This window comes from Mustelus asterias, chromosome 14, assembly GCF_964213995.1.
Source record: "Mustelus asterias chromosome 14, sMusAst1.hap1.1, whole genome shotgun sequence".
Classification (NCBI taxonomy): domain Eukaryota; kingdom Metazoa; phylum Chordata; class Chondrichthyes; order Carcharhiniformes; family Triakidae; genus Mustelus; species Mustelus asterias.
In genome coordinates this window covers 55,603,925-55,630,902 of record NC_135814.1, presented here as the reverse complement: position 1 = coordinate 55,630,902, position 26,978 = coordinate 55,603,925, and the positions used below count along the sequence as shown (strand labels likewise).

The window sequence follows — 26,978 nt, the reverse complement described above, 5'->3', positions numbered from 1 at the left end:
AAGGGATTGATTCTCTGAATTGTGTTAATGCAAAAAATAATTGCATGGATCCAATCTTTTCCTTCAACTATTTCTTTTAAAACTTTAATCTGTGCCTTGCAAGGATGGGGAGAATATTCTTTTTATAAATTGTCACCAGACATGTTGAGGAATCTGCTATCAAACCTCTATTCCAGCAATCTACATAAAATATATTAACAATCTTATTTCTGCATTCAGTTCCTCTCAGTATTTCTATTATAACCCTCTGTGTCCGTATTTATAATGTGAACTGTCCATGCAAACCTATTACACAGTAATTACATCCTCACCAACAGTGATGCTTGCGGCATCTCAGACATGCATCTCAGAGTTCCTCAGCATGTGCTGCAGGGAAACTCCTTGGGCTAAAAATTAGGTTGCGTAACACCCATGTTTTCAGCACTATGGATGCTGTTTCGAGTCCAAAATGGTATCAGCTGCAACATCATTTTGGTAAGGGTGTTATTGTGGTTGCAGGGAGTGTATGAATGATGAATGCAGAATAGGAATAATGTAGGGGTGAATTCTCCCAAAAAAATTCTAAGTGTCGAATTTGCATAAAAACTGGAGTAAATCACGCTGGTTTTTTTCAGCGGGAGTTTCAAAATGAATCTCCCACACTCTGTGCACTGCAGGGGGCACGAGCGTGAATCACTCCAGAAACCAGAGAGTGGGGCCTGTTCTTGCTGGAAAGGCCGATAGCACAGCGCTGCGCGGGCTACTGCGCATGCGCAGATCTGTCAGCGCCGAGATCAGCGCATGTGCTGTGGCCCCTGTCTGCTGGCCTCCCAATTGCTAGCCAGCTCAATTGCTGGACCCCCGAACATGCCCGGGCCAGCCTCTACCCCACCCCCCACCATCCCAATGACCAGCCCTGATTGTGGCCTCCCTCCCTCTGTCACTTAGCCCAAAGTGCAGAGTGGCAACGGGATCCCCCACCCCCACCGATTGCCCCACCCCAATTGTAGACAATATTTGCAGCATCTCTCCGTTCGCTGTCCAATGTTGCATAAGTGGAATCACTGAGTATGCAAAGAAAGCTGAATACATTTCATTCTCTCTTTCCTTGGCGAAGCAAATGGATTAAACATGCAGCTTCTCCAGGATTGCATATGTTTCCAAGATGCAAGCCGCTGTTGACTGCACACAAGTCACTTTGTAGACGCTACATGTACATTCTGAGGTGTACCTCAACCAGAGGGATTCTGATCCCTTAGTCCAGTCTTCTGCCTGTCTTCCTCTGTCCTACTGTCCCTAAGCATTTACTACCTCAGTGGCTGCAACGTGGCTGGTGAAAAAACTCTGACTTTCAGTGGTTGATATTGCATGTTGCTAATTGCAGGACTGCTTCAAGCAGCTTTGGTGCAATGTATTGGGTAATCTGGCTGTTTGAAGAGCTAACAGTGAATGCAAGCTCTTGCAGTGGGGAAAATTCTCGAATCCATTATCGAGGACTTTATAGCAGAGCATTTAGAAAGCAGTGGCAGGATCAGATAGAGTCAGCATGGATTTATGAAGGGGAAATCAAGCTTGACAAATCTGTTAGAATTCTTTGAAGATGTAACTAGTAGAGTTGACAAGGGGGAGCCAGTCGATGTGGTATATTTGGACTTTCAGAAAGTCCCACATAAGAGATTATCATGCAAGATTAAAGCATATGGGATTGCGGGAAGTGTATGGAGATGGATAGAAAACTGGTTGGCAGAGAGAAAACAAAAAGTAGGAATTAATGGGTCCTTTTCAAATTGGCAAGCAATAACTACTGGGGTGCCACAGGGATCGGCGCTGGGACCCCAGCTATTCACGATATATATTAATGATTTGGATGAGGGAACAAAATGTAACATCTCAAAGTTTGCAGATGATACCAAGTTGGGTGGGAGGGTGAACTGTGACGAGGATGCAGACATTCCTCTAAAAGTGAAGGGCAAGGCTGGTAGAAGTAGGGAACCCTGGATGACTCGGGATATTGAGGCCCTGGTCAAGAAGAAGAAGGAGGCACATGACATGCATAGGCAGCTGGGATCAAGTGAATCCTTGAAGAGTATAGGGGGTGAAGGAGTAGAGTTAAGAGAGAAATCAGGAGGGCAAAAAAGGGACAGAGATTGTTTTGGCAGATAAGGCAAAGGAGAATCCAAAGAGCTTCTACAAATACATAAAGGGCAAAAGAGTAACAAGGGAGAGAGTAGGGTCTCTTAAGGATCAACAAGGTCATCTATGTGCAGATCTACGAGAGATGGGTGAGATCCTAAATGAATATTTCTCATCAGTATTTACTGTTGAGAAAAGCATGGATGTTAGGGAACTTGGGGAAATAAATAGTGATTTCTTGAGGAGTGTACATATTACAGAGAAGGAGGTGCTGGAAGTCTTAAAGTGCATCAAGGTAGATAAATCCCTGGGACCTGATGAAGTGTATCCCAGGACATTGTGGGAGGTTCGGGAGGAAATTCCGAGTCCCCTAGCAGAGATATTTGAATCTTCGATAGTCAGCGGTGAGGTGCCTGAAGATTGGAGGGTGGCAAATGTTGTGCCTTTGTTTAAAAAGGGCTGCAGAGAAAAGCCTGGGAACTACAGGCAGGTGAGCCTCAATTCTGTGGTGGGTAAGATGTTGGAAGGTATTTTGAGAGACAGGATCTACAGGCATTTAGAGACGCAAGGACTGATTAGGGACAGTCAGCATGGCTTTGAGTGGCAAATCATGTCTCACAAATTTGATCGAGTCTTTTGAAGGAGTAACCAAGAAGGTAGATGAGGACAGTGCGGTTGATGTTGTCGACATGGACTTTAATAAGGCCTTTGACAAGGTACCACGTGGTAGGTTGTTGCATAAGGTTAAATCTCACGGGATCCGGGGTGAGGTATCTAAATGGATAGAAAATTGGCTTGATGACAGAAGATAGAGGGTGGCCGTAGAGAGTTGGTTTTCAAACTGGAGACCTGTGACCAGCAGTGTGCCTCAGGGATCGGTGCTGTGCCCACTGTTATTTGTCATTTATATTAATGATTTGGATGAGAATATAGGAAGCATGGTTAGTAAGTTTGCAGATGACACCAAGATTGGTGGCATAGTGGACAGTGAAGAAGATTATCTTGGATTGCAATGGGATCTTGATCAATTGGGCCAGTGGGCTGATGAATGGCAGATGGAGTTTAATTTAGATAAATGCATTTTGGTAGATTGAACCAGGGCAGGACTTACTCAGTTAATGGTAGGGCATTGGGGAGAGTTAAGAACAAAGAGATCCAGGGACACAGGTTCATAGCTCCTTGAAAGTGGAGTCACAGGTGGACAGAGTGGTGAAGAAGGCATTCAGCATGCTTGGTTTCTTCAGTCAGAACCTTGAATACAGGAGTTGGGTTGTCTTGTTGAAGTTGTACAAGACCTTGGTAAGGCCACACTTGGAATATTGTGTACTGTTCTGGTCATCCTATTATAGAAAGGATATTATTGAACTAGAAAGTGTGCAGCAGAGATTTACTAGGACTTGATAGTTTGAGTTATAAGGAGAGGCTGGATAGACTGGGACTTTTTTTCTGGAGCGTTGAAGGCTGAGGGGTGACCTTATAAAGGTCTATCAAATAATGAGGGGCATAGATCAGCTAGATAGTCAATATCTTTTCCCAAAGGTAGGGGAGTCTAAAACGAGAGGGCATAGGTTTAAGGTGAGAGGGGAGAGAAACAAAAGGTTCCAGAGAGATAATTTTTTCACACAGAGGTTGGTGAGTGTCTGGAACAAGCTGCTAGAGATAGTAGTAGAGGCAGGTACAATTTTGTCTTTTAAAAAGCGTTTAGATAGTTACATGGGTAAAATGGGTATAGAGGGATATGGGCCAAACGCAGGCAATTGGGACTAGCTTAGAGGTTTTAAAAGGGCGGGAATTGATAAGTTGGGCTGAAGGGTCTGTTTCCATGCTGTAAACCGCTATGACTCTATCCTTCAGCATGATCTGGACAGGTTGGGTGAGTGGGCAAATCAATGGCAGATGCAGTATAATTTGGATAAATGTGAGGTTATTCGCTTTGGAAGCATAAACAAGAAGGCAGAATACTACCTAAATGGCTGTAAATTGGGAGAAGGGAGTGTGCAGCGGGACCTCAGTGTCCTTATGCATCAGTTGCTGAAGGTGAGCATGCAGGTGCAATAGGCAGTAAAGATGGCAAATAATATGTTAGTCTTCATTGCGAGATGTTTCGAGTACAGGAGCAGGGATGTGTTGTTGCAATTTTACAGGGTCTTGGTGAGGCCACACCTAGAATATTGTGTGCAGTTTTGGTCTCCTTTTCTGAGGAAGGATGTTCTTTCTTTCGAGGGAGTGCAGCGAAGGTTTACCAGGCTGATTCCAGGGATGGCGGGACTGATGTATGAGGAGAGACTGACTAGGTTAGGATATATTTGCTGAAGTTCAGACGAATGAGGGGGAATCTCATTGAGACTTATAAAATTCTAACAGGACTGGACAGGGTAGATGCAGGGTGCATATTCCTGATGGTGAGGGGCGTCCAGAACCAGGGGTCACAGTCTGAAGATTCGGGATAGACCATTTAGGACGGAGGTGAGGTGACATTTCTTCACCCAAAGAGTGGTGAGCCTGTGGAATTCATGACCACAGGAAGTAGTTGATTGCAAAACACTGAATGTATTCAAGAGGTGGCTATATATAGCACTTGGGGCGAATGAGATCAAAGGTTATGAGGAGAAAGCAGGATTAGGCTATTGAGTTGGACGATCAGCCATGATCGTAATGAATGGCAGAGCAGGCTCGAAGGGCCAAGTGGCTACCTCCAGCTCCTATCTTCTATGTTTCTATGTCTATTGTGTGAGGTTATTGAACTTTTATTGGACACTGCATTCAGGTCCTTGGGGTCAGATTGTCATTTCACATCACAGCTTTCTGGTCCCATTGCTTTATGAGGGTTTGTCTGGAGGGCCTTTCTTCTTCAGCACTTCCTTGACCAAGGCCTGCATTGGAGACAATGGAGAGAAAATCTTTTGGATGGCTGTTTTCTCTGCCCCGCCACCAAAAATGTTGATTGGGAATACATAACGGCCGTTGTCCCCATGGATAGTGCAGAAGAACAAGTGGAGACTCTCGCTGCAGAAACTTGCCCTTCAGAGGGAATGGCACTGTGTGTATCTGAGCCGGACAAACTTGCAGAGTTTCCATAACTTTGTCCTTATAGGTATGGTGAGGCCCAGGACAACCACCATGTTATCATATTGGTTCTTGCGCATTTCTATTAATGCGACCAATTCAGCAACCTTGTTCTGGCATGTAATCTTAGTTTGCTTCTCTGCCTGAATTGCTGCTTTGTAAAGTTGTCTCCAGCACATCCTTTCAACCGAGTGGCTTAATCCACCAATCTCTTCCTTTCGTCTTCTGCTTGAGTAGTTTTGAGTAGACATGAGTAGTTCTTTATTTAATGCATCTGCTTTCTCCTCCACCTGAATTTTGCACTCAGTCTCCACCAGTTGCAGTTTGGTTTGAGCCAGTTCCAGCTCCATCTCGCACAGCTGGATATTTTTAATAATGCCTTTCGTTTATTTTGATATTCATCTGGAGTACCCTTAGATGAACTGACAATTTTAAGTGGACCATCTTTGTTGGAAGAGTTCTCTGTAGCGGATTCAGTCTTAAACCTTTTTCTGAATTTGTTCCAATTTGGCCTTATTTCCCAACTGTTGCCTTCCCAATATCTCACTCAATTGGAAGCAGATTTGTTTACATCTGATGATTAAGCAGCTGTTCTTGGTTTCTGATTCTCATTCTCAGAATGTGCAGGTTAATACAATACTCCTTTATTCCTCTAGCTTCACAGTTTTCAAAGGTAACACACTGCTTTGAAACCAAATGGTGGATGCCATTCAACCAATCTTTCTCTCGCAATCCCCCAGATGATTGTCACAAGGGTTTCCAAACACCACTCTTTAAAAAAAAACACACTTTAAAATCTTCTTTCAAACAACGTTTTCCATCAGCTGTTTGCATTCAGAATCCATTCTATGTTTTCTTGCTAGCCTTCCAAGCAAACCCTCTGCTCCATATTTAACAAGAAATCCAGTACTAGGTTTTACACCTCTTTCTTCAGGTTTCCTTTGTCTTAAATGCTTTTACACAAATTCTGAGAACCTGCCACTGATTTCCACAATTATTTCAAATAATGTCACTTTTCAAGAAATTTCCTTGGACCATGTGAAGAGGCAGCTTCGCTGTTTGTCCACTCTGCTCCACCTTGATGATGATGTGGCTTTGGACTGGAGTGGGCACAGTAAGAAGTCTCACAACACCAGGTTAAAGTCCAACAGGTTTATTTGGAATCATGAGTTTTTGGAGCGTTGCCCCTTCATCAGGTGAGTGGAGAGGTAGGTTTTATTAGGAATCACAAGCTTATGGAGCGCTGCTCCTTCACCAGGTGAGTGGAGAGGTAGGTTTTATTTGGAATCATGAGCTTTTGGAGCTTGCAAAATCCTACCAACTCTTCTGGCTTGAGATAATTCACACCTCTTTAACCTGTGATTACTCCTCTCTCCATTCACACTGTCTGTACCTGTAAAGACTTGATTACCTGAAAAGACTCGCATTCCAACCATTATCTTGTAATTGTGTCTTTGTCTATATATGCCGTGTTTGTGAAACCTACCTCTCCACTCACCTGATGAAGGAGCAGCGCTCTGAAAGCTCATGATTCCAAATAAACCTGTTGGACTTTAACCTGGTGTTGTGAGACTTCTTATTGCACCTTGATGATGATGTTGTCTTTCAAAAGCACATTTTTTTCTGTATAGGTTCTTAAGATCACATCTGCTGGCCTTAAAGAAAGGTGCTTTAGTTTTTATTGATATGTGATCTCAGGGATCAAAGGTGCTGCGGCACCTGTGTTAACTTCCGTTTTTACCAGATGTCCACTCGGCGTAGGGACTACCCAAAAACTACTGCTCAGGGGCTTTTTGAATCCTTTGTAGTTTCATTTCTGATGAGGGAGACATCCTGCTTATCTTTCCAATGTTCATGGGAATAGTTTGAAAAGGGTCTGCCTGAGTTTCCCTTATGGGTGAGATCATAGCTTTCTGCTGTGGCTGCTGTACCTCTGGCTGTGAGGATTTCTGCTCCTTCAAGTGTATCTGCAGTTTGGAGGGAAAGCAAAAAATATCAACTCATGCAACCCCTCAGATGCATGGGATCCCCAGGGATCTTACCTATTGGCTGAACTTGATTTGCTTCAGCCATTCAAATACAATGTAGGTTTGTGTGGCAAGCATTCCAGAATTGCTGATGATATGCCTCTGAGACTAAGTCATCGGCACTTGATCTGCTCATAATTGGTGCACACATCATGAGTGCCTCTTGGACACTCACTGACAGCTGCCCTTGAATTAAAAATGCCCAGAACTCTGGCCATTTTAGCTATTCTGCTACTTTCTCAAAAGTGGCAAAAAATCACTCTGTTGCTCTCTTCAAATTTGCAAATAAATCTAGTATGATTGAGGGCTTCAGAGTGGTTCTGAGTTGGGGAGATAGAGGGTTTTACCAGGTAGACAGATTTTCACTTGCAGCTGTCTGGTCTGTCTCTCCCTTGTGAGTTGCTGGCTCCATTTCCAATTTTGAAAGTAACTCACCTCCTATTCTCTAAAGCCTGTTTGAGAGTGATGAAATACTCTATATTTACCTAGATGAGTGCAGTTCCAACAACAGTCAAGAAACTTGACACCATCTAGGCCAAAGCACCCCATCCACAAACACTCACTCTTTTCCCCACCAATGCACAGTGCCAACACTGTACCATATTCAAGATGCACTGCAGGAACCCACCAAGGTTCCCTAGACAGTACCTTCAACACCCATGACTGCTAGCATCTGGAAGGACAAGGGCAGCAGATACCTGGGAACATCCAAGTTACTCACAATCCTGGCTTGGAAATATATTGCTGTTCCTTCACTGTTGCTGGGTCAAAATCCTGGAGCTTTTTCCCTCACAGCGCTGTAGGTGTACTTGCAACACATGGACTGCAGCGGTTCAAGAATGCAGCTCGCCACCACCTTCTCGGGGGCAATTAGGGATGGTCAATTAATACCAGTGACATTACATCCCAAAAAAAATGGTTATTGATTAATCCTCTCATATTACCCATTACTGCCGTTGGATTAGTCTCCTCTCTGGTGGACACTTCTAGGGAATTGTCCTGAATACACTCCATGAACTAATTTTCCAGGCTACCTTTGCCAATCTGATTCGTGCAATTTGAAAGTATATTGAACTCACTCATGGTTACTGTGGTATCTTTCTTAGATACCCCATTTATTTTTTCCTCTGTACTCTTGCCCTTCAGTGTAACTACTGATAAGGGGCCTGTAAACCACTCCCAAAAGTGACCTCTTACCTTTCCTATTGCTTATCTTTACCCAAACTGATTCTACATTTTGCTCTTTCAAGCTAAGGTAATCTCTCAGTACTGTACTATTGTAATCCTTAATTAACAGAACTACTCCACCACATTTTCCGAACTTCCTGTCTTTTCAAAATATTAAGTGCCCATCGATATTCAGGTCCCAACCTTCGTCACCATGCAACCATGTCTCCATGATGACATTCAGGTTGTAAATTTGTACTTCTATCTGTGCTAACAATTCATTCATCTTGTACAAATTATTTGTGGATTCAGATATAGAGCCTTTAACTGACTTTTTATCATTTTTGCAATCTGTGGCCTTATCTACTGCAGCAATCTTATGCTGTGTCCCTTCCTGCCACACTCTGGTTATCATTACCCAAATCATTAACCTGTTCTATTGTCTTACTGTTTAGCACATCTCCCCTCACATGATCCCTTCACCCCACTATTTATTTTAAAGCACTCTCTACTGCCCTATTTATCCGACCTGCCAAAACACTATCCCATTCTGGTTCAAGTGAAGACAGTCCCAATGGCACAGCTTCCACTTTCCCCATTACTGGGCCCATGAATTGAAACCCATTTTTCCCAGGCCAATCTTTGAGCCACACATTCATCTCTCTAATCTCATTTACCCTTTGTCAATTTTCTTGTGGCTGAGGTAACAATTCAGCGAATATTACTTTTGAGGTTCTGCTCTTTAATTTTGCCCTTAGTTGCTCTTAGTCCCTAAGCAGAACTCCTTTCTTCTGTCTATGTCATTACTACTCATGTGAACCATGGCAATTGGATCCTCCCACTTCAAGTTCCACTCCAGCCCGAAACAGATGTCCCGAACCTTGACACCAGGCAAGTAACACAGCCTTCTGAAACTCTCATTGATGGTTGCGGGGAACTGTGTCCATCCTCCTGAATATACTGTCCCTACAACCACATCATTCCTATTTACTTCCCCCACTTGAATAGCTTCCTAATCACAATGCCGTGGTCAATTTGCTTATCCACCTTGCAATCCCTCTCTCAGCCATATAAGCTGCAAGAACGTCAACACTGTTGGATAATTGCAAGGCTCCTCCACTACTATCTCCTTGTTCCCTTTATCTACCTCATTCACAGTCACACCCTCCTGTCCCTGACCATTGACCAAATCAGAAGAACAAAGAGTCCTGACAACTTTTCTAAAGTAAAGAGTCCCAACCTGTCTTAATCTTTCCAGGTAGATATAAATTCTCAGTGCTGGTATTATTTTAATAAATACTTTTTGCACCTTCTCCAGTAACACTTTAAAAAAATTTGTTTACTGGCTGTGGGTATCCTTGTGTCAGCATTTATTGCCCATCCCTAATTGCCCTTAAACTGAGAGATTTGATAGGCCATTCCAGCGGGTATTTGAAAGTCAATGTATCTGGAGTCACGTAGACCAGACCAGGTAAGGCTGACAGAATCCTTCCCGAAAGGACAGTGGTTAGCACTGCTGCCTCACAGCGCCTGGGACCTGGGTTCGATTCCCGGCTTGGGTCACTGTGTGGAGTCTGCATGTTCTTCCATGTCTGTGTGGGTTTCCTCCAGGTGCACCGGTTTCCTCCCACAGTCTGAAAGATGTGTTGGTTAGGTGCATTGGCCATACTAAATTCTCCCTCAGTGTACCTGAACAGGCGCCAGACTGTGGCGACTTGGGATTTTCACATTAACTTCATTGCAGTGTTAATCTAGGCCTACTTGTGACACTAATAAATAAACTTAAATTTAAAACTTAAATCAGTGAGCCAGGTGGGTTTTTACAGCAATCGACAATGATTTTGTGATGATCATTAGACTTTAAACTTCAGATCTTTATTGAATTCAAATTTCACCATCTGCCATGGTTGGATTCAAACCTGTATCCCCACAGCATTGCCTGGGTCTCTAGTCCAGTGACGATATCACTACCACTAAAAGAGAAAGTGCTGGAAAATCTCAGGAGGTCTGGCAGCATCTGTAAGGAGAGAAAAGAGTTGGCGTCTCCAGTCCAGATGACCCTTTGTCAAAGTTAAAAGGCATAGAAAGTGGGAGATATTTTTACTGTAGAATGAGGGAATGAAAGATAAGTCATAGCCACAGAAACAAGGGGAAAGGCTGCTAATGGCAGTCCAAAGAGAGAATAAAAGGTGTGAATGGCCAAATGGCAGAGAAGCTGAAATCAGAGGGTAAGCTGAGACAGATGAAGACGTGGGGGAGGAGGGAATGGGTGGGAGAGAGGTAAAATTTAGAAAAAGGGGAAGCAAAGGGGGAAAAAAGGGGACGGAAAAGGGGGATAAAATAGGGGGAAAGAGTTGGGGGGGAAAGAAAAATAAAGACAATAAAGAAATAAAAGATAGAGAACAGTAAAAAAATTAAATAAAATGAAAACAAAGGGGTTGGGGTGGGGTAGAGCTAATCTTAGTCTTGTAAATACTTTGTCCAGTACTAAGAGAAAAATGGAAAGCAGTGAAGGTGGATGGGGGCGGGGGGGAGGGGACGTACGGAAATCCTGTTGGAGAGAAGAGCAGTACTCTTCAGGGTATCAATACCATCTTAGAAATCTTAGAAACCACTATGTCTCCACCTTTCTATATCCTTTCTCTACTGTAGTATGAAGACTATTACTATTCTCAGTACTCCGTGTGATCTGACCAAATTGTTATGACTGTTCACCATAACTTCTGCTTTTCAATTCTACCTCAGTCTATTTTTATGGCCTTATTACCTTACCTTGCTACTTTTAGTGATATCTGTCTTTGTGCATTTTTTCACAGTCCTCTGCATAAACTCCAATTTAATGTCATCTGTATATTTTGAACTTATATTTTTAACTCCAAAGTAGAAACTCTTAAAGTAGTGAATAACAGTTGCTCCCAGTACTGATTCTTGTTGAATACTACTACTTAAGATGCAATCCCTAAGCGGCTCCTGAATTCATGAAAGCTTCCACTTCTTGCTATTAGTTTCCCTGTTGAAAAACTTCTGAAGAAGCTACACTTTCAAAGAAGTGTAACTGAGTTTTTAATGGTTATTTCATAATTTCTGTGGAACACACTTGCTGCCACTAAAAAACTAATTTTATGTTTGTAGAATGTCAAATTTCTCCATTGTGAAAAAATTCTGTGGACGGAATTTTGCTATTTTTTGGCAATGTGCCAACTCAGATGGAAACTGCGGAGAGTAGCCTGCCAGTGGAGTGGTGGGTTTTCCCACCATATTTTTAAACTGATGGACAAAAAAAATGTAAGGAACAGGTCCCACAACGTAATGCTTGTGGGGTGGGCTCTGATTGAGCCTGTCTCACCAGCATCGTAGGTGGAAGTTCCAGGATACTGCCTGAGTAGTGCTAGGGGCCAGTGCCTGAGTGGTCCCTGGGGACAGTGCCAGGGTACCATTTGGTAAGTGCTGGGGGCATGACCCTATCCCCCTTGGGGATTGTGCTCACTTATCCACGCCCGACAAGTTCTGCCTGCCAGGTGCACATCATGGATAACTTGTCATGATTCATGTCAGCATGAGGGCATGCCAATGTGAATAGACAATTTAATGTGGAGTGGGAAGGGGGACTATGAGGTATAAAGGCTTGATAATGACCTTTAAATGTATGCAAACTGAGTTCCCAACTTTTAAAGTCAGGATATCTGTTGCGTCACAGGTGAGAGTGGGGACAATCAATCGGGGAAATACCGCCAGTGTACAAGCTGATTCGGATTCCCACATGGTTCTCCCGTTCCCACTGCCATTCATGTTCCTAAAAATGGGAGCAGTAATTTGCACCCTACATATTTTTAAATTGTTTTTATAGTTTGTTTAAATTGATGTTGTAACTCCTATTTAAATCTAATCTTTTGCAACCTAAAAAATTAATCTAAGAGCGAAGGATAAAAATGTTTGAACTTGCTAATTTTCCTGGGTGGATTGTGATTCCAACGGAGGCCTCAATTTGGCGTTGGGAACCTGGAAGCAGATGCAGAAGGATGCTGGCAATGATCTTTCGATTAAGAAGCTGCCTCCAGAAGTCCCATTCAATTTGGGGCAGTGGCCAATGGAAGGTCCATTCCGTGAATCCCATGGATAGAGCCATAGGCTGAACTTTTATTATGGGTACTGCTGAGGGGTCAACAGCCAGAGTATCAATGGTGCCATGCAGGCACTTTCAGTCAGAGGGCAGTGGTAGCCATTGCAGCAAGAATTCCATTAGTGGAGGCATCAGACTCCATGAAGTGGTTGCAATGGCACCACTTCTGCTTGGAGAGACCTGAGCACTGCTGGCAACTTAATAAAAGGCCTCATAAAGTTCACAACTCAGACCTGCCACTATGAAGCTGCCTCTGCTCTATTTCTGGACTCCTGGTGCAGCTGGGTCTTGTTCATTATTGGAAAAATTGTGATCCAATTCTACTATAATGGATTAAGTGCTTTAATCTTCCTCACCCCACTCCCCTGCCTGCCAAGCTGCCTCTGTGGGGCTAGGAAAATTTAGCCCCAGCTGCCTTTGAGAATTTAGGGTGAGGTCTTTTGCATATGCTGCTTTAGATATTGATAAAAAGAATAAAGAGTTGCTGTACATGGGTTTTGTAGAAAACAACAAGCAGGTTTATTAAGAACTGTTCACTGTACAAGGGCTGGATCTTGACTAAGACAAAGCCCACAACATACTCGATGACATCAAAGAGTGATCACGTGAACACACTTAAAGTGGCCATGCAACAAAACTCAAATATATAACATGCTTCATTCACCCTTTACTTCTAAGGTCCACAACAATAACTAACTATAGTATTTATACATAGTTATTAAAATGTTCAATGCATTATTACAATGTAACAATACAATCAATAGGAATGACGATTTGGTGGGTGGTGATTTGTCACTGGTTTCCTGAGCAATTCAGGGATTTGCATGTTGACGCGCACCTTGATGAGCTCTGAATCAAATTACACCCATTGGTCTGTTGTTGGATTTGAGCTGAAGTCACTGGGACATGTTCTATCTGCGAAAAATAGAAGATATGGAAACCACTACTGGGTGATTCTTGATCAGCAGGCAAAGGTAATTGTGACAATGCATCAGCACTACTTTATCTCATTGGAATGTGTGGATAATCTTAAAGACCATTGTTGAAGTCTGCTAGCGGCAAGCGATGCAATACCTTTTTGTGGCTCAAAAATAGTTAAGGAACGGTGATCTGTCAGCAGTGTGAAATGACGACTACAGAGTATCGATGAAATTTCCGCACTTCAGAGATAATGCTCAGTGTCTCTTTCTCCAACTGGGTGTAATTTGATTCAGGTGTGCGATGTGAAAGCTAAAGGGTCTTTCTTCCCCTGAGAGTAGAATGTGCGACATCAACACTCCAACTCAGTACAGCAAGATATCCCAGGCAAGTTGTAGTGGTAACTTCAGGTTGAAATATACCAACACCAACTGACTGATATGCTTTTTCACACTCACTGTCCATTGCCATGCTTGCTTTGTGCAAAACAAATTATGTAATGGCTTACTAGATTCGAAATAAATTTGCCATAATAATGAATTATTCCTAGGAATGATCAGCTGGTGCTGAAGTTATCCCAAAAGTTAATCTCTTATAGCATAATAGGCCGTTATTGGTTATGATGGTGAGCAGGTGTTGCGATTCAGCTTGAACATTCATTTGTAGGTAGGCCTGCGATAGGATGATTTTGCTGAGCTTCTGGCCTCCCGGAATGCCTAGATCCACTACAGTTTTCCTACTGCCGCAACAGGTTCACAGCAGACGCCATCTCTCTGGCCCTGCACTCAACCCTGGAACACCTAGATAACAAAGACACCAAATCAGACTCCTATTTATTGACTACAGTTCAGCCTTCAACACCATTATTCATACAAAACTCATCTCCAAACTCCGTGGCCTGGCCTCGGCTCCCCCGTCTGCGACTGGATCCTGAACTTTCTAACTCACAGACCACAATCAGTAAGGATAGGCAACAACACCTCCTCCACGATCACCTTCAACACCGATGCCCCACAAGGCTGTGTTCTCAGCTCCCTACTATACTCCTTATATACTGTGTGGCCAAATTCCCCACAAACTCAATTTTCAGGTTTGCTGACGACACCACCGTATTGGGTCAGATCTCAAACAATGACAAAACAGAGTGCAGGAATGAGATAGAGAATCTAGTGAACTGATGCGGTGACAATAATCTCTCCCTCCAAAGTCAACAAAATGAAGGAGATTGTCATTGACATCAGGAAGAGTAGAGGAGAACATGCCCCTGTCTACATCAACGGGGACAAGGTGGAAATGGTTGGGAGCTTCAAGTTTTTAGGTGCCCAGATAACCAAGAACCTGTCCTGGTCCTCCCATGCCGACATTAAAGTTAAGAAAGCCCACCAACGCCTCTACTTTCTCAGAAGACTAAGGAAATTTGGCATGTCAGCTACGACTCTCACCAACTTCTACAGATGCACCATAGAAAGCATTCTTTCTGGCTGTATCACAGCCTGGTATGGCTCCTGCTCTGCCCAAGACCGCAAGAAACTACAAAAGGTCGTGAATGTAGACCAATCCATCGTGCAAACCAGCCTCCCATCCATTGACTCTGTATATACTTCCCGCCGCCTTGGCAAAGCAGCCAGCATAATTAAGGACCCCACGCACCCCGGACATTCTCTCTTCCACCTTCTTCATCGAGGAAAAAAACACAAAAGTCTGAGGTCACGTACCAACTGACTCAAGAACAGCTTCTTCCCTGTTGCCGTCAGATTTTTGAATAGGCCAACTTGCATTAAGTTTATCTTTCTCTGCACCCTAACTATGACTAACACTACATTCTGGACTCTCTCGTTTCCTTCTCTGTTTATGGTATGCTCTCTAAAGCACGCAAGAAACAATACTTTTCACTATATGCTAATACATGTGACAATAATAAATCAAATCAAATCAAATCCTACTGCGAAGCTGGCAAATAAACCCTCAATCGAAAATAGCAGGTATTGATCCGCACACAGCACCGGATTGATTTCTGTTTTGAACTCTCTCTAAATGCGTGTAGTTCCATCCTGCTTCATTACAGGTACAGTGGTGTTGGTCAGTCACTAGTGGTGACGGATTCTAAGACCTTTGTGTGTATATGTCTCATTAGTTCAGATTCTATCTTTGGACATATGACATAGGCTACTGATCTAGCCTTGAGACATTCAGGCTGGCTATTTGGTTTAATCTTGAATTTCACCTGAACTCCTTTTATTGAACCAAGCTACACTTCAACTACACTGCTGTATTTTTACAAGATGTTCTGAAAATCTGTCTTTGCATTGACCAATCTGTTTACAGCAACCCAATTAAGTTTGATCTTCTTTGGGCAACAACAACCAAAGATAGTTGGAAAATTCCCTCAGACAACACGGAGTGGCAGCTCCATGGTTTATCCACTCAGCTCTACCTTGACGATAATATAACCTCTCCGAGGCACAACTTCTTCAGTATATGTCCTTAAGATCATATCGGCTGGCTTCAGTGGAGGATGTTGCGATTGCTGTTTATAAGTGGTTTCAGAAATTAGAGATACAACAGCTCTTGTGTCGACCTCCATTCTGATAGGTTGTCCATTCAGCTTAGGAACTGCCCAGAACCTATGTGATTCACCTTGAACAGATAGCACATTCAGCTTCAGTTCCTCATTAGGCTTCTGGGGCATGTCTTCATTATTTCTGTTATTCTTCTCAACTATAGTATGAATTATTTTAGTTAAATTTGGTTTATTCTTCTTAAATGTGTCTTGGTTCTTTTCAGGGGAAGCTGGTCTCATCCAGCAAGCTCTTGCTATGTGACAAATCTTAACACAATTTTTACATTTGCTATCTTTGCTCCAGTACTCAGCCTGTGAATGGCCCGTTTTTGCACAATAATGACACGCCTGTTGCTGGGTACACTTTCTCTGGGTGGCTGCCATTTTCTGGGTCCTTATGCCTGCTCCGAGTTGCGAAGCCTCCTTAGCTTCAAACAGCATTCGAATGGCCATCTCCAAAGCTGTTTTTAGACCCAAATTCTGTTCAATTAGCAATCTCCACTATATAGCCTCATTCCAAAGCCCACAAACCATGCGGTCTCTCATCATATCATCCAGCGATTCACCAAATTCACAATGCTCTGCAAGCACTTTAGGGTCACAGCAAATTGTGCTCTCTTTTCTCCTTCTAGCTGATTTCTCTGATGGAACCTAAAACGCTCACAATAATTAATGGTTTGCATAAATAATGATCCTTCATTATCCTGATTAATTCCTGGCATGTTTTGCTCCTGGGTTTCTCGGGCTGAGCCAGACTATGAGCAAATTACAGGTTATACTGCCAATAATGCTTAAAAAAAACAAAGACTACAAAATCCTCAGGAATCTTGTTTGCTTGAACATAATATTCAAATCTTTCTGTATAAGAATTCCAGTTTTCTGTTCTTCATCAAATGGACCAATGGCTCCAAACAGACCAACCATTTTGCACAGACTCCGGGATCTATTTTATTGAGCTACCCTTTATGTTAAACTAGATTGATGTATTTTTAAGTTGAGCCGATTGTAACAGTAAGAAATAACCCTTGATTTCAATACAATGCATGGACTCTACTGTGGCTTTATTTGCAACGGCACATGTGACGAGCACTGCAACCTGCATTCTCCAGATTCCCTTATTACTTTTTTGCGAGGGACCTTTTTCTTTGCCCCGCTACCTTTTGCAGACATTGGTCTGGTGCCAGATGCAACCGCTGACCCGCTGTTCATTATTCCCCGAAGCTTGAAAATGTTGAAGTTTGAGTTCCCAATGGTGAGTGCAGCTTCATCTTTTTTCTTTACTTTAAATCCATACTTGTCGCCAGTTTTCTTTTTATCTTGTTGTATTTGCTGCTTTAGATGTTGAGTTGCTACACATGGGTTTTGTAGAAAACTACAAGCAGGTTTATTAAGAGCTGTTCACTAGAAGGGCTGGATCTCAAGGCAAAGCCCACAAAATACCCAAATGATGTCACAAAGTGATCACTTAATTGCACTCTTAAGTGGTCATGCAACAACAACTCAAATAGATAGCAAGGTCAATCTGCAGAGGCTTCAGTTTCCCTTTTTATGAACAGCACAGTGGTTAGCATTGCTGCCTCACAGAGCCATGGACCCAGGTTCAATTCCCAGCTTGGGTCACTGTCTGTGCAGAGTCTGCACGTTCTCCCCGTGTCTGCGTGGGTTTCCTCAGGGTGCACTGGTTTCCTCCCACAGTCCAAAAGATGTGCGGGTTAGGTGCATTGAACATGCTAAATTCTCCCTCATTGTAACCAAACAGGTGCCAGAGTGTGACGAATGGGGGATTTTTACAGTAACTTCATTGCAGTGTTAATGTAAGCCTACTTCTGAAGCTAATAAACTTTATTGTGGTGCAGATTGTTCTTTTTATCCCCTACGTTAGTGAAGTGCAGACTGCCATCTCCTGTCAGACACAAAACTGACCATCTGTTCCTGTAGTTAAGTGCCCTCCGGAAACTCCAACACTTAGGCAACATCACTGTGTTTGGTCCAGTTGCTCTGTTGTTGTTGAGCCACCTGTACTGTTGACATTACTTTTTGTGAGAATACTTAAATGAAACTCGCTGCTCACTCTGCCATCACTGCTGCTACTCACCTGAAATTCCCCTTGAATAGGCAACAGATTTAAGCTGCTGCCAGAAAAGGGGAAGTCTGTGCCATAAAGATGACTGGATTGTTGTGGACCACTTTCCTCAAGTTCAGCAACAAGCACTGCTGCTTCACCACCTGATCCCAAAATTTAGCCCACTATATTTATTACATTACTCTTTACATAGCTTTTCTGTTACTTCTGCAAATAATTCAGTATTGTAGACTTCATATGTACAAAACAGTGGACATGGGGATGAAAGAGGAAAGATGGGTTCAAAAATTTACTTTACCCTCGTAATCTGACCCTGACTTGCAGCTAGTATATGGTACCAGCATTGCCTATGAAAAAAAACACTGGTATACTGTTGGAAGTGCCCTTCATGGAAATTTAGGTACCATGGGGGAAGATTTGCAGTGTAATAAAATCATAAACTTTTCTTCATAAATGTGTTTATGATTATGTGTCCCATGCCACACAGGACATCTCTGTGTTCCAGCCAATAGCTGATGGGTACTGCCACTATCATCATGGCAGCAGTCCATCTAGTGGGACAATGATTTTCACCTTTACTTTATGTTAAACATTATTTGATGCGGCTCAGGAACCAATTCTGATATGGCAGTCTCTGCTACATTTGCTGCGAATGAAGACAGTGGATCGAGAAAGTGCAGTATCCATTAGCCTCTGTATTCTCTAAGCCCTCCTTTCAATCAGCTGAACTTTCTGTTTGTCCTCAACTCTTCTAATGCCTTTCCAAATAGTTAACCTCCAGAGGTAATAGCTGTTGGCAACTCTCTCACACAGGAAAATACTGAGGGATTGATTGATAAAAATGCTGCATTTGCAATTCAGAAAAACTGACTTAAACTTTGTTGAGAAATTCTAATTTTTTCAGTCCGAAATTTTTCAATTAATAAAAACATTTGAACAGACATTTGATCTTGTGTCAGTTTAATTGTTTTTGGTGATTACATATCTGATATTTACTTTCTGCAGGTGAAGAGGAATTATGTAGTAGTGCATAAGAATATGCCAATGATAGCAGGCAACCTGAAGTGGTCCCAAGAGCTTCATGAAAGAATCTTAAGTCAGAGGAGTCAATTCAGACACGTTAATCATCTGTAACTATAGCTTTAACTAGAGAACTTGTTTCATACAAAATATTTTTCAAATTATAGTTATTTATAATTATAGTTTTAAAAATAACTTTTGTGTATTTGACATTGTTCTAGAAGCCTACAAACAAAGGAAGCAAACTTGGTTCTCCAAAAATGTGACAAAATGTTAACCTTGCTTGATCACCATGATGAAGAAATTTATACATTGTGGACAGAAAGTCTAGATGTTCTTTGTCAGGAAAACTTGAATCAGCCGTTTCTCAAATGGAACAGAGAATCTGGTTTATACTTTGTGAATTTTAGCCCCGAGGTAAGATATTTTTCTCTTTTTTGGGGGTTTAAAATGATAACATCAACCATGGTTACAACATGGATATTTCATATTATGTAAGAAATGCTTCCATTCCTGAATCACATTGTAATCATTTTTACTCAGCTTTCATCTGTGCTTCGTGAGGCCAAATACCTTGGGTTGTTAAAAGGATTTATCATCTCGGATGTGGCATTAAATTTGTATTCAAAAAGAGAGATTCTTCAGATGGTAAATACATGAATACCTGTTCTGGATATACATATGCAGTTGCTTTGTGTGACAAGTATGTTAGCACTGATTTATTATTGAAATTCTAAATGGTTTCTCAGGATTTAAAAAAATGTTTGACATGTTTAAAATTTGTGAGTATACTAGTTAACCAAATTTGCAGTTAATTTTGTTTGAAAGAGGACTGTATCCTTGTGTCATTTGTGTGGTGTTGCCATATGTGATGATCTTCTGAGTTACCTTCTCCGAACAAACTATGGTTAGCAACATAATGTTTTCTTTTCTCAAAGTTGGTGTTCTTTCCATCTCACCATTTCCTACTCTTTTCCCAAAGTTAGAGGAGTTTAAAACTAGAGGGCCTAGGTTTAAGGTGAGAGGGGAGAGATGCAAAAGAGTCCAGAGGGGCAATTTTTTCACTCTGATGGTGGTGAGTGTCTGGAAGAAGCTGGCAGAGGCAGTAGCAGAGGCGGGTACAATTTTGTCTTTTAAAAAGCATGTAGACAGTTGCATGGGTAAGATGGGTATAGAGGGATATGGGCTAAATGCGGACAATTGGGACGAGCTCAGTGGCTAAAATGGGTGACATGGACAAGTTGGGCCAAAGGGTCTGTATCCATGCTGTAAACCAATATGACTCTATGGGCCCGATTTTACCATTTTGATTCTAAGTGCTGAATCTGGGCGCAATTCAGATCTGACTTGGGAAACTGTTCTCAGGCACCCCATATGCACTTAGCCTGAAAAAAAAAATTGAGAGTCTGAATTGCGCTGTGGGCGGGGCGTATCGCGCCCAAATCGCTGTATCTCTGATCCGAGCTTTGAACTGTGCATGTGCAGTGAAAAAAAATTTTGAAAAATGCGCCCCTGTCACATTGCTCCTGGGCTGCAAAAAGCAGATAAAGCGGCCCGGGTGCGATGGCCCCCACAGACATTGCCCCACCCCCACAACATAACTGTTCCCCCTTATCCATCCACCCCCCTTACCCAGACCAATCGCGACCCTCTGCCCTCCTTCCACCCCCCACCCCCCTGACCAGAGATCCTTCTGCCCCCCCCCCCTCAACCAGAGAACGATCGGGCCTTCCTCCTCCCCCACCTTCACCAGGGAATGATCTAGCCCGCCTCCCTCCACCCATCCCCCACTACCGATCTGAACCGTTGGAAGCTCTGAACTTACCTCTTCAGAAGCTGGAGCGCCAGAAACATTCCCTTGCCGAGCATGTCTGTTTCATGCTGAATCTGTACAGGCGAATGCGATGGTACAGGGGGAAATGCTGGTAAAGTTGGGCGGGCAGCCTATTAATTCAATTTAAATGCATGCAAATGCATTTAAATCGCCACTACGCCCATTTTGGGCATGGTTCAGGATCGCGGCCATTTTTGGGCCTTGGTAAAGTGGGCATCTACGTGGGCGCGGATCTCACTAATTGCATCATGCCCAATTTTACCAAGTTTTCCCGCCGAAAACGGCCGTGACGCAATGGTAAAATCAGGCCCTATAACTCAGTTCATCTGTTTTTCTTCCTGTTCCACATGCAGTATACTTAACAGTCTGTATTACAAGGAATAAACATCCCCAAGAATTGTTTGATTACACAAAATTGAAGCTTAAGTAATGTATCAAATTGGCAAGGGTAGCCTCGAGGGAGAGTGAATTGAATATATTAAAGATTGTTTTGGAGCATCTGTCGCCACTCGGAGAGGCAAAGCTTGATCTGGGATAGACAGCATGGCTTCGCCAGAGGGAGGTCATGCCGAACAAATTTGATTGAATTTTTTGAGGGGGTGACCAATGGGCCATCCTAGGGCAGATGAGATTAGGTGGGAGTTCAGGTGTTTCTAATGTGTCAGTGCGGACTCGATGGGCCAAAGGGCCTCTTCTGCACTGTATGATTCTATTATTAATATGTTGTGGAACCAACCCAGGGGCAGGCTAATCTAGATTTGTTAATATGTAATGAGGTAGGGCTAATAAATGATGTAATAGTTACAGATCCTCTAGGGATGAGTGATCATTAACATGCTAGAATTTCAAATTCAGTTTGAGGTGAGAAACTGGAGTCCCACACTAGCATTCTGGAGTTAAACAAAGGAAATTACATAGGCATGAGGACAGAGTTGGCCCTAGTGAACTGGACAGGAAGACTGAAAGGTAGGACAGTTGATGAACAGTGGCAGATATTTAAGGAAATATTCAAGTCCTCCCAACTAAAATATATTCCAGAGAGGAGGAAAGGTGGTAAGAGGGGGGAAAGACCTCCATGGCTAAGCAAGGACATTAAGGATAACATAAAGACAAAAGCTAAGGCATACCGTATTGCAAAGGCCAGTGGCACACTGGAAAATTGGGAAGCTTTTAAAGATCAATGAAGGGTGGCTAAAAAATTAATAAAAAGAACAACAGTAAATTATGAAAGAAAACTAGCAAAATATAAAAACTGATAGCAAAAGCTTCTATAAGTATAAAATGAGGAAGAGAGGAGCTAAAGTGAATATTGATCCCTTGGAAGATGAGGCTGGGGAGTTAATAGTGGGGAGCACAGAAATGACTGAGACACTAAATATTTTGCCTCGGTTTTCACGGTGGATGACATGAGTACCATCCCAATAGTAACAGAAACTGCAGAGGTTATAGGAAGGGAGGAACGTAGAACTATTATCATCACTAAAGAAAGCGTACTGAGCAAACTATTGGGATTGAAAGCAGGCAAGTCCCCAGGGCCCGATGGTCTACATCCTAGGGCCTTAAAGGAAGTGGAGTTGGAGATAGTGAATCCATTGGTTATAATATTTCAAAATTCCCTGGATGCAGAAATGATGTAAGAAGTCTCACAACAGCAGGTTAAAGTCCAACAGGTTTATTTGGTAGCAAATACCATAAGCTTTCGGAGCACAGCTCCTTCGTCAGATGGAGTGGAAATGTGCTCTCAAACAGTGCACAGAGACACAGAAATTGTGTCCAATGCCGGCATCTCCACATCACTGCAGGAATGATTCCAGTGGATTGGAAAAATGCTAATAGAATGTCTTTATTTAAAATGGGAGGGAAGCAAAATGAAGGAAACCATAGGCCAACTAGTTTAACATTTGTCATTGGGAAATTGTTACAATCCATTATAAAGGAAGTAAGAGCAGAACATTTAGAAACTCAAAATGCAATCCATCAGAAACAGCATGGTTTTATGAAGGGTAAATCATTTTTGACTAATTTGCTTGAGTTTGAAGATATAACATGCAATGTTGGTAATGGTGATCCTGTAGATGTGGTACATCTGGACTTCCAGACAGCATTTGATAAGGTGCCACAGAAAAGGGTAATACACAAGGTTAGTTCACAAAGGATTTGGGGTAATTTATTAGCTTGGCTAACCAACAGAAAGCAGAGAGTCAGGATAAATGGGTCATTTTTGGGTTGGCAAGATGTGACTAGTGGGGTGCCAAAGGGTTTGGTGCTCAGGCCCTAACTACTTACAATCTATATTAATGACTTGGGTGCAGAGAAAGTAGGTGCCATAGCCAAATTTGCAGTTGACACTAAAATCGGTGGGATAGTAAGTTGCGATAATGAAATAAGAAATTTGCAAATGGATATGGATGGGTTAAGTGAATGGTGCAAAATTTGGCAGATGGAGTTTAACATGGATAAGTGTGAGGTTATCCATTTTGGTAGGAAAAATACAAAGGCAAATTATTATCTGAATGAAGAGAAACTTCGGAGTGCTTCAGTGCAGAAAGATCTGAATATCCTTGTGCTTGAATTGTGGAAAACTAGTATGCAGTTACAGCAGGTAATACGAAAGGCAAATAGAATCTTGGCATTTATTGCTAAAGGAATAGAATATAAAAGTAGCAAAGTTTTTCTGCTACTGTACAAAGTGCTAGTGAGACCACATTTAGAATATTGTGTACAGTTTTGGTCCCCTTACTTGAGGAGGGATGTAGTTGGATTGGAGGCGATTTAGAGGAGGTTCATTAGATTGATTCCAAAGATGAGGGATTTGTCTTATGAAGAGAGATTGGGCAATTTAGGCCTATACTCCCTGGAGTCTAGAAGAATAAGAGGAGATCTAATTAAGATGTGTACAAGATAATAAGGGGGATTGACAAAATAGACCTGGAGACGATGTTTCCTTTTGTAGGGCAATCTAGAACAAGAGGTCCTAGTTACATAGAAACTAGATGCAGCAGCAGGCCATTCGAACCTTCGAGCCTGCTCCGCCATTAATTTTGATCATCGTTGATCATCAAATTCAATATCTCTGAACGGACAGAAAGCATTCTGAAGAGAGAGGGTGAACAGCCAGAGGTCGTGGTGCATATTGGTACTAACAACATAGGCAGGAAGAGTGATGAGGTCCTGCAGCAGCGTTTAGGGAGTTAGGTAGAAAGTTAAAAAGCAGGACTTCTAGGGTTGTAATCTCAGGATGACTCCCAGTGCCACATGCTAGTGAGGCTAGGAATAGGCAGATAGTGCAGCTCAACATGTGGCTAAACAACTGGTGTAGGAGGGAGGGTTTCAGATATCTGGACCATTGGGGTCTCTTCCGGGGCAGATGGGACCTATACAAGAAGGACAGGTTGCATCTAAACTGGAGGAGCACAAATATTCTGGCCGGGAGGTTTGCTAATGTCACACGGGATGATTTAAACTAGTTTGGCAGGGGGCTGGGACCCAAAGCAAAGATGAATAAGCTGAAGGGGAACCAGAGAGTAGGACCAGTAAGACTCAGAGAAACAGCAGGCAGGGTGGGAATCTAATCAGAGAGGGTCTGGTGGACTGAGGTGCATTTGTTTCAGTGTGAGAAGTGTAACGGTAAGGCAGATGAACTTAGAGCTTGGATTAGTACTCGGAACTATGATGTTGTTGCCATTACAGAGACTTGGTTAAGGGAAGGACAGGATTGGCAGCTTAACATTCCAGGATACAGATGTTTCAGGCGGGATAGAGGGGGATGTAAAAGGGGTGGGGGAGTTACACTACTGGTTGAGAAGAATATCACAGCTGTACTCCGGGAGGACATCTCGGAGGGCTCATACAGCGAGGCAATATGGGTAGAGCTCAGAAATAGGAACGGTGTAGTCACAATGTTGGGGGTTTACTATAGGCCACACAACTGCCAGAGGGTGATTGAGGAACAGATAAGTAGGCAGATTTTGGCAAGGTGTAAAAGTAACAGGGTTGTTGTTGTGGGAGATTTTAATTTCCCCTATATTGACTGGGACTCACTTGAAGTCCTTCTGGATGCTCCTTACAAACTCTGCCCCATCCATGCCCCTAGCGCTAGGGGCGTGGATGGAGCAGAGTTTGTAAGGAGCATCCAGGAGGGCTTCCTGAAACAGTATTTAGATAGTCCAACTAGGGAAGGGGCCATAGTGGACCTGGTATTGGGGAATGAGCCCGGCCAGGTGGTCGATGTTTCAATAGGGGAGCAGTTCGGGAACAGTGACCACAATTCAATAAGCTTTAAGGTACTGATGGATAAAAATAAGTGTAGTCCTCAAGTTAAGGTGCTAAATTGGGGGAAGGCTAATTACAACAATGTTAGACAGGAACTGAAGAATGTAGATTGGGGGCAGATGTTTGAGGGCAAATCAACATCTGGCATGTGGGATAGGGATTCAGGACTGGCACATTCCTGTAAGGATGAAGGATAAGTATGGCAAGGTTTGGGAACCTTGGATAACGAGAGATATTGTGAGCTTAGTCAAAGAGAAAAAGGAAGTATTTGTCAAAGCTAGGAGGCTGGGAACACATGAAGCAAATGTGGAAATCAAGGAAAGTAGAAAGAAACTTAAGAAAGGAGTAAGAAGAGCTAAAAGGGGTCATGAAAAAGCATTGGCCAGCAGGATTAAGGAAAATCCCAAGGCTTTTTACACATATATAAAGAGCAAGAGGGTAGCCAGGGAGAGGGTTGGCCCACTCAAGGACAAGGGAGAGAATCTGTGTGTGGAGCCAGAGGAAATGGACGAGGTATTAAATGAGTACTTTGCGTGAGTATTCACCAAAGAGAAGGACTTGGTGGATGATGAGTCTGGGAAAGGATGTGTAGATAGTTTGAGTCATATTGAGATCAAAAAGGAGGAGGTATTGGGGTTCTTGAGAAACATTAAGGTAGATAAGTCTCCAGGGCCTGATGGGATATACCCCAGAATACTGAGAGAGGCAAGGGAGGAAATTGCTGGGGCCTTGAGAGAAATCTTTGTATCCTCACTGGCTACAGGGGAGGTACATACAGTAAGAAGTCTCACAACACCAGGTTAAAGTCCAACAGGTTTATTTGGTAGCACAAGCCACTAGCTTTCGGAGCGCTGCTCCTTCATCAGGTGAGTTCACTCACCTGATGAAGGAGCAGCGCTCCAAAAGCTAGTGGTTTGTGCTTCCAAATAAACCTGTTGGACTTTAACCTGGTGTTGTGAGACTTCTTACTGTGTTTACCCCAATCCAACGCCGGCATCTCCACATACAGGGGAGGTCCCAGAGGATTGGCGAATAGCCAATGTTGTTCCTTTGTTTAAGAAGGGTAGCAAGAATAACCCAGGTAATTACAGGCCGGTGAGCCTTACATCAGTGGTAGGGAAATTATTGGAGAGGATTCTTCGAGACAGGATTTATTCCCACTTGGAAATAAGTGGACGTATTAGTGAGAGGCAACATGGTTTTGTGAAGGGGGGGTCGTGTCTCATGAACTTGATCGAGTTTTTCGAGGAAGTGACAAAGATGATGAGGGTAGGGCAGTGGATGTTGCCTACATGGACTTCAGTAAGGCCTTTGACAAGGTCCCTCATGGCAGACTGGTGCAGAAGGTGAAGTCGCATGGGATCAGTGTTGAGCTGGCAAGGTGGATACAAAACTGGCTCGGTCAAAGAAGACAGAGGGTAGCAGTGGAAGGGTGCATTTCTGAATGGAGGGCTGTGACAAGTGGTGTTCCTCAGGGATCAGTGCTGGGACCTTTGCTGTTTGTAATATATATATATAAATGATTTGGAGGAACATGTAACTGGATTGACTAGTAAGTTTGCGGACGACACAAAGGTTGATGGATTTGCGGATAGCACTGAGGACCATCAGAGGATACAGCAGGATATAGATCAGTTGGAGACTTGGGCGGAGAGATGGCAGGTGGAGTTTAATCCGGACAAATGTGACGTAATGCATTTTGGAAGGTCTAATACAGATAGGAAATATACAGTAAATGGCAGAACCCTTAGGAGTATTGATAGGCAAAAGGATCTGGGTGTACAGATACTCAGGTCACC

The 26,978-nt window shown here is 42.9% G+C and overlaps 1 protein-coding gene across 1 annotated transcript in view; it reads left to right on the top strand.

The window, feature by feature from the left end:
- The window catches only part of dnah9l (dynein, axonemal, heavy polypeptide 9 like), a 509,143-nt gene that overhangs the window by 40,690 nt on the left and 441,475 nt on the right, over positions 1-26,978 (top strand). Inside the window, exons 11-13 of the mRNA XM_078227708.1 lie at positions 19,059-19,183; positions 19,295-19,490; positions 19,617-19,721. Of these exons, the coding sequence (XP_078083834.1) occupies positions 19,059-19,183; positions 19,295-19,490; positions 19,617-19,721 (426 nt within the window). The remainder of the gene's footprint in view (positions 1-19,058; positions 19,184-19,294; positions 19,491-19,616; positions 19,722-26,978) is intronic.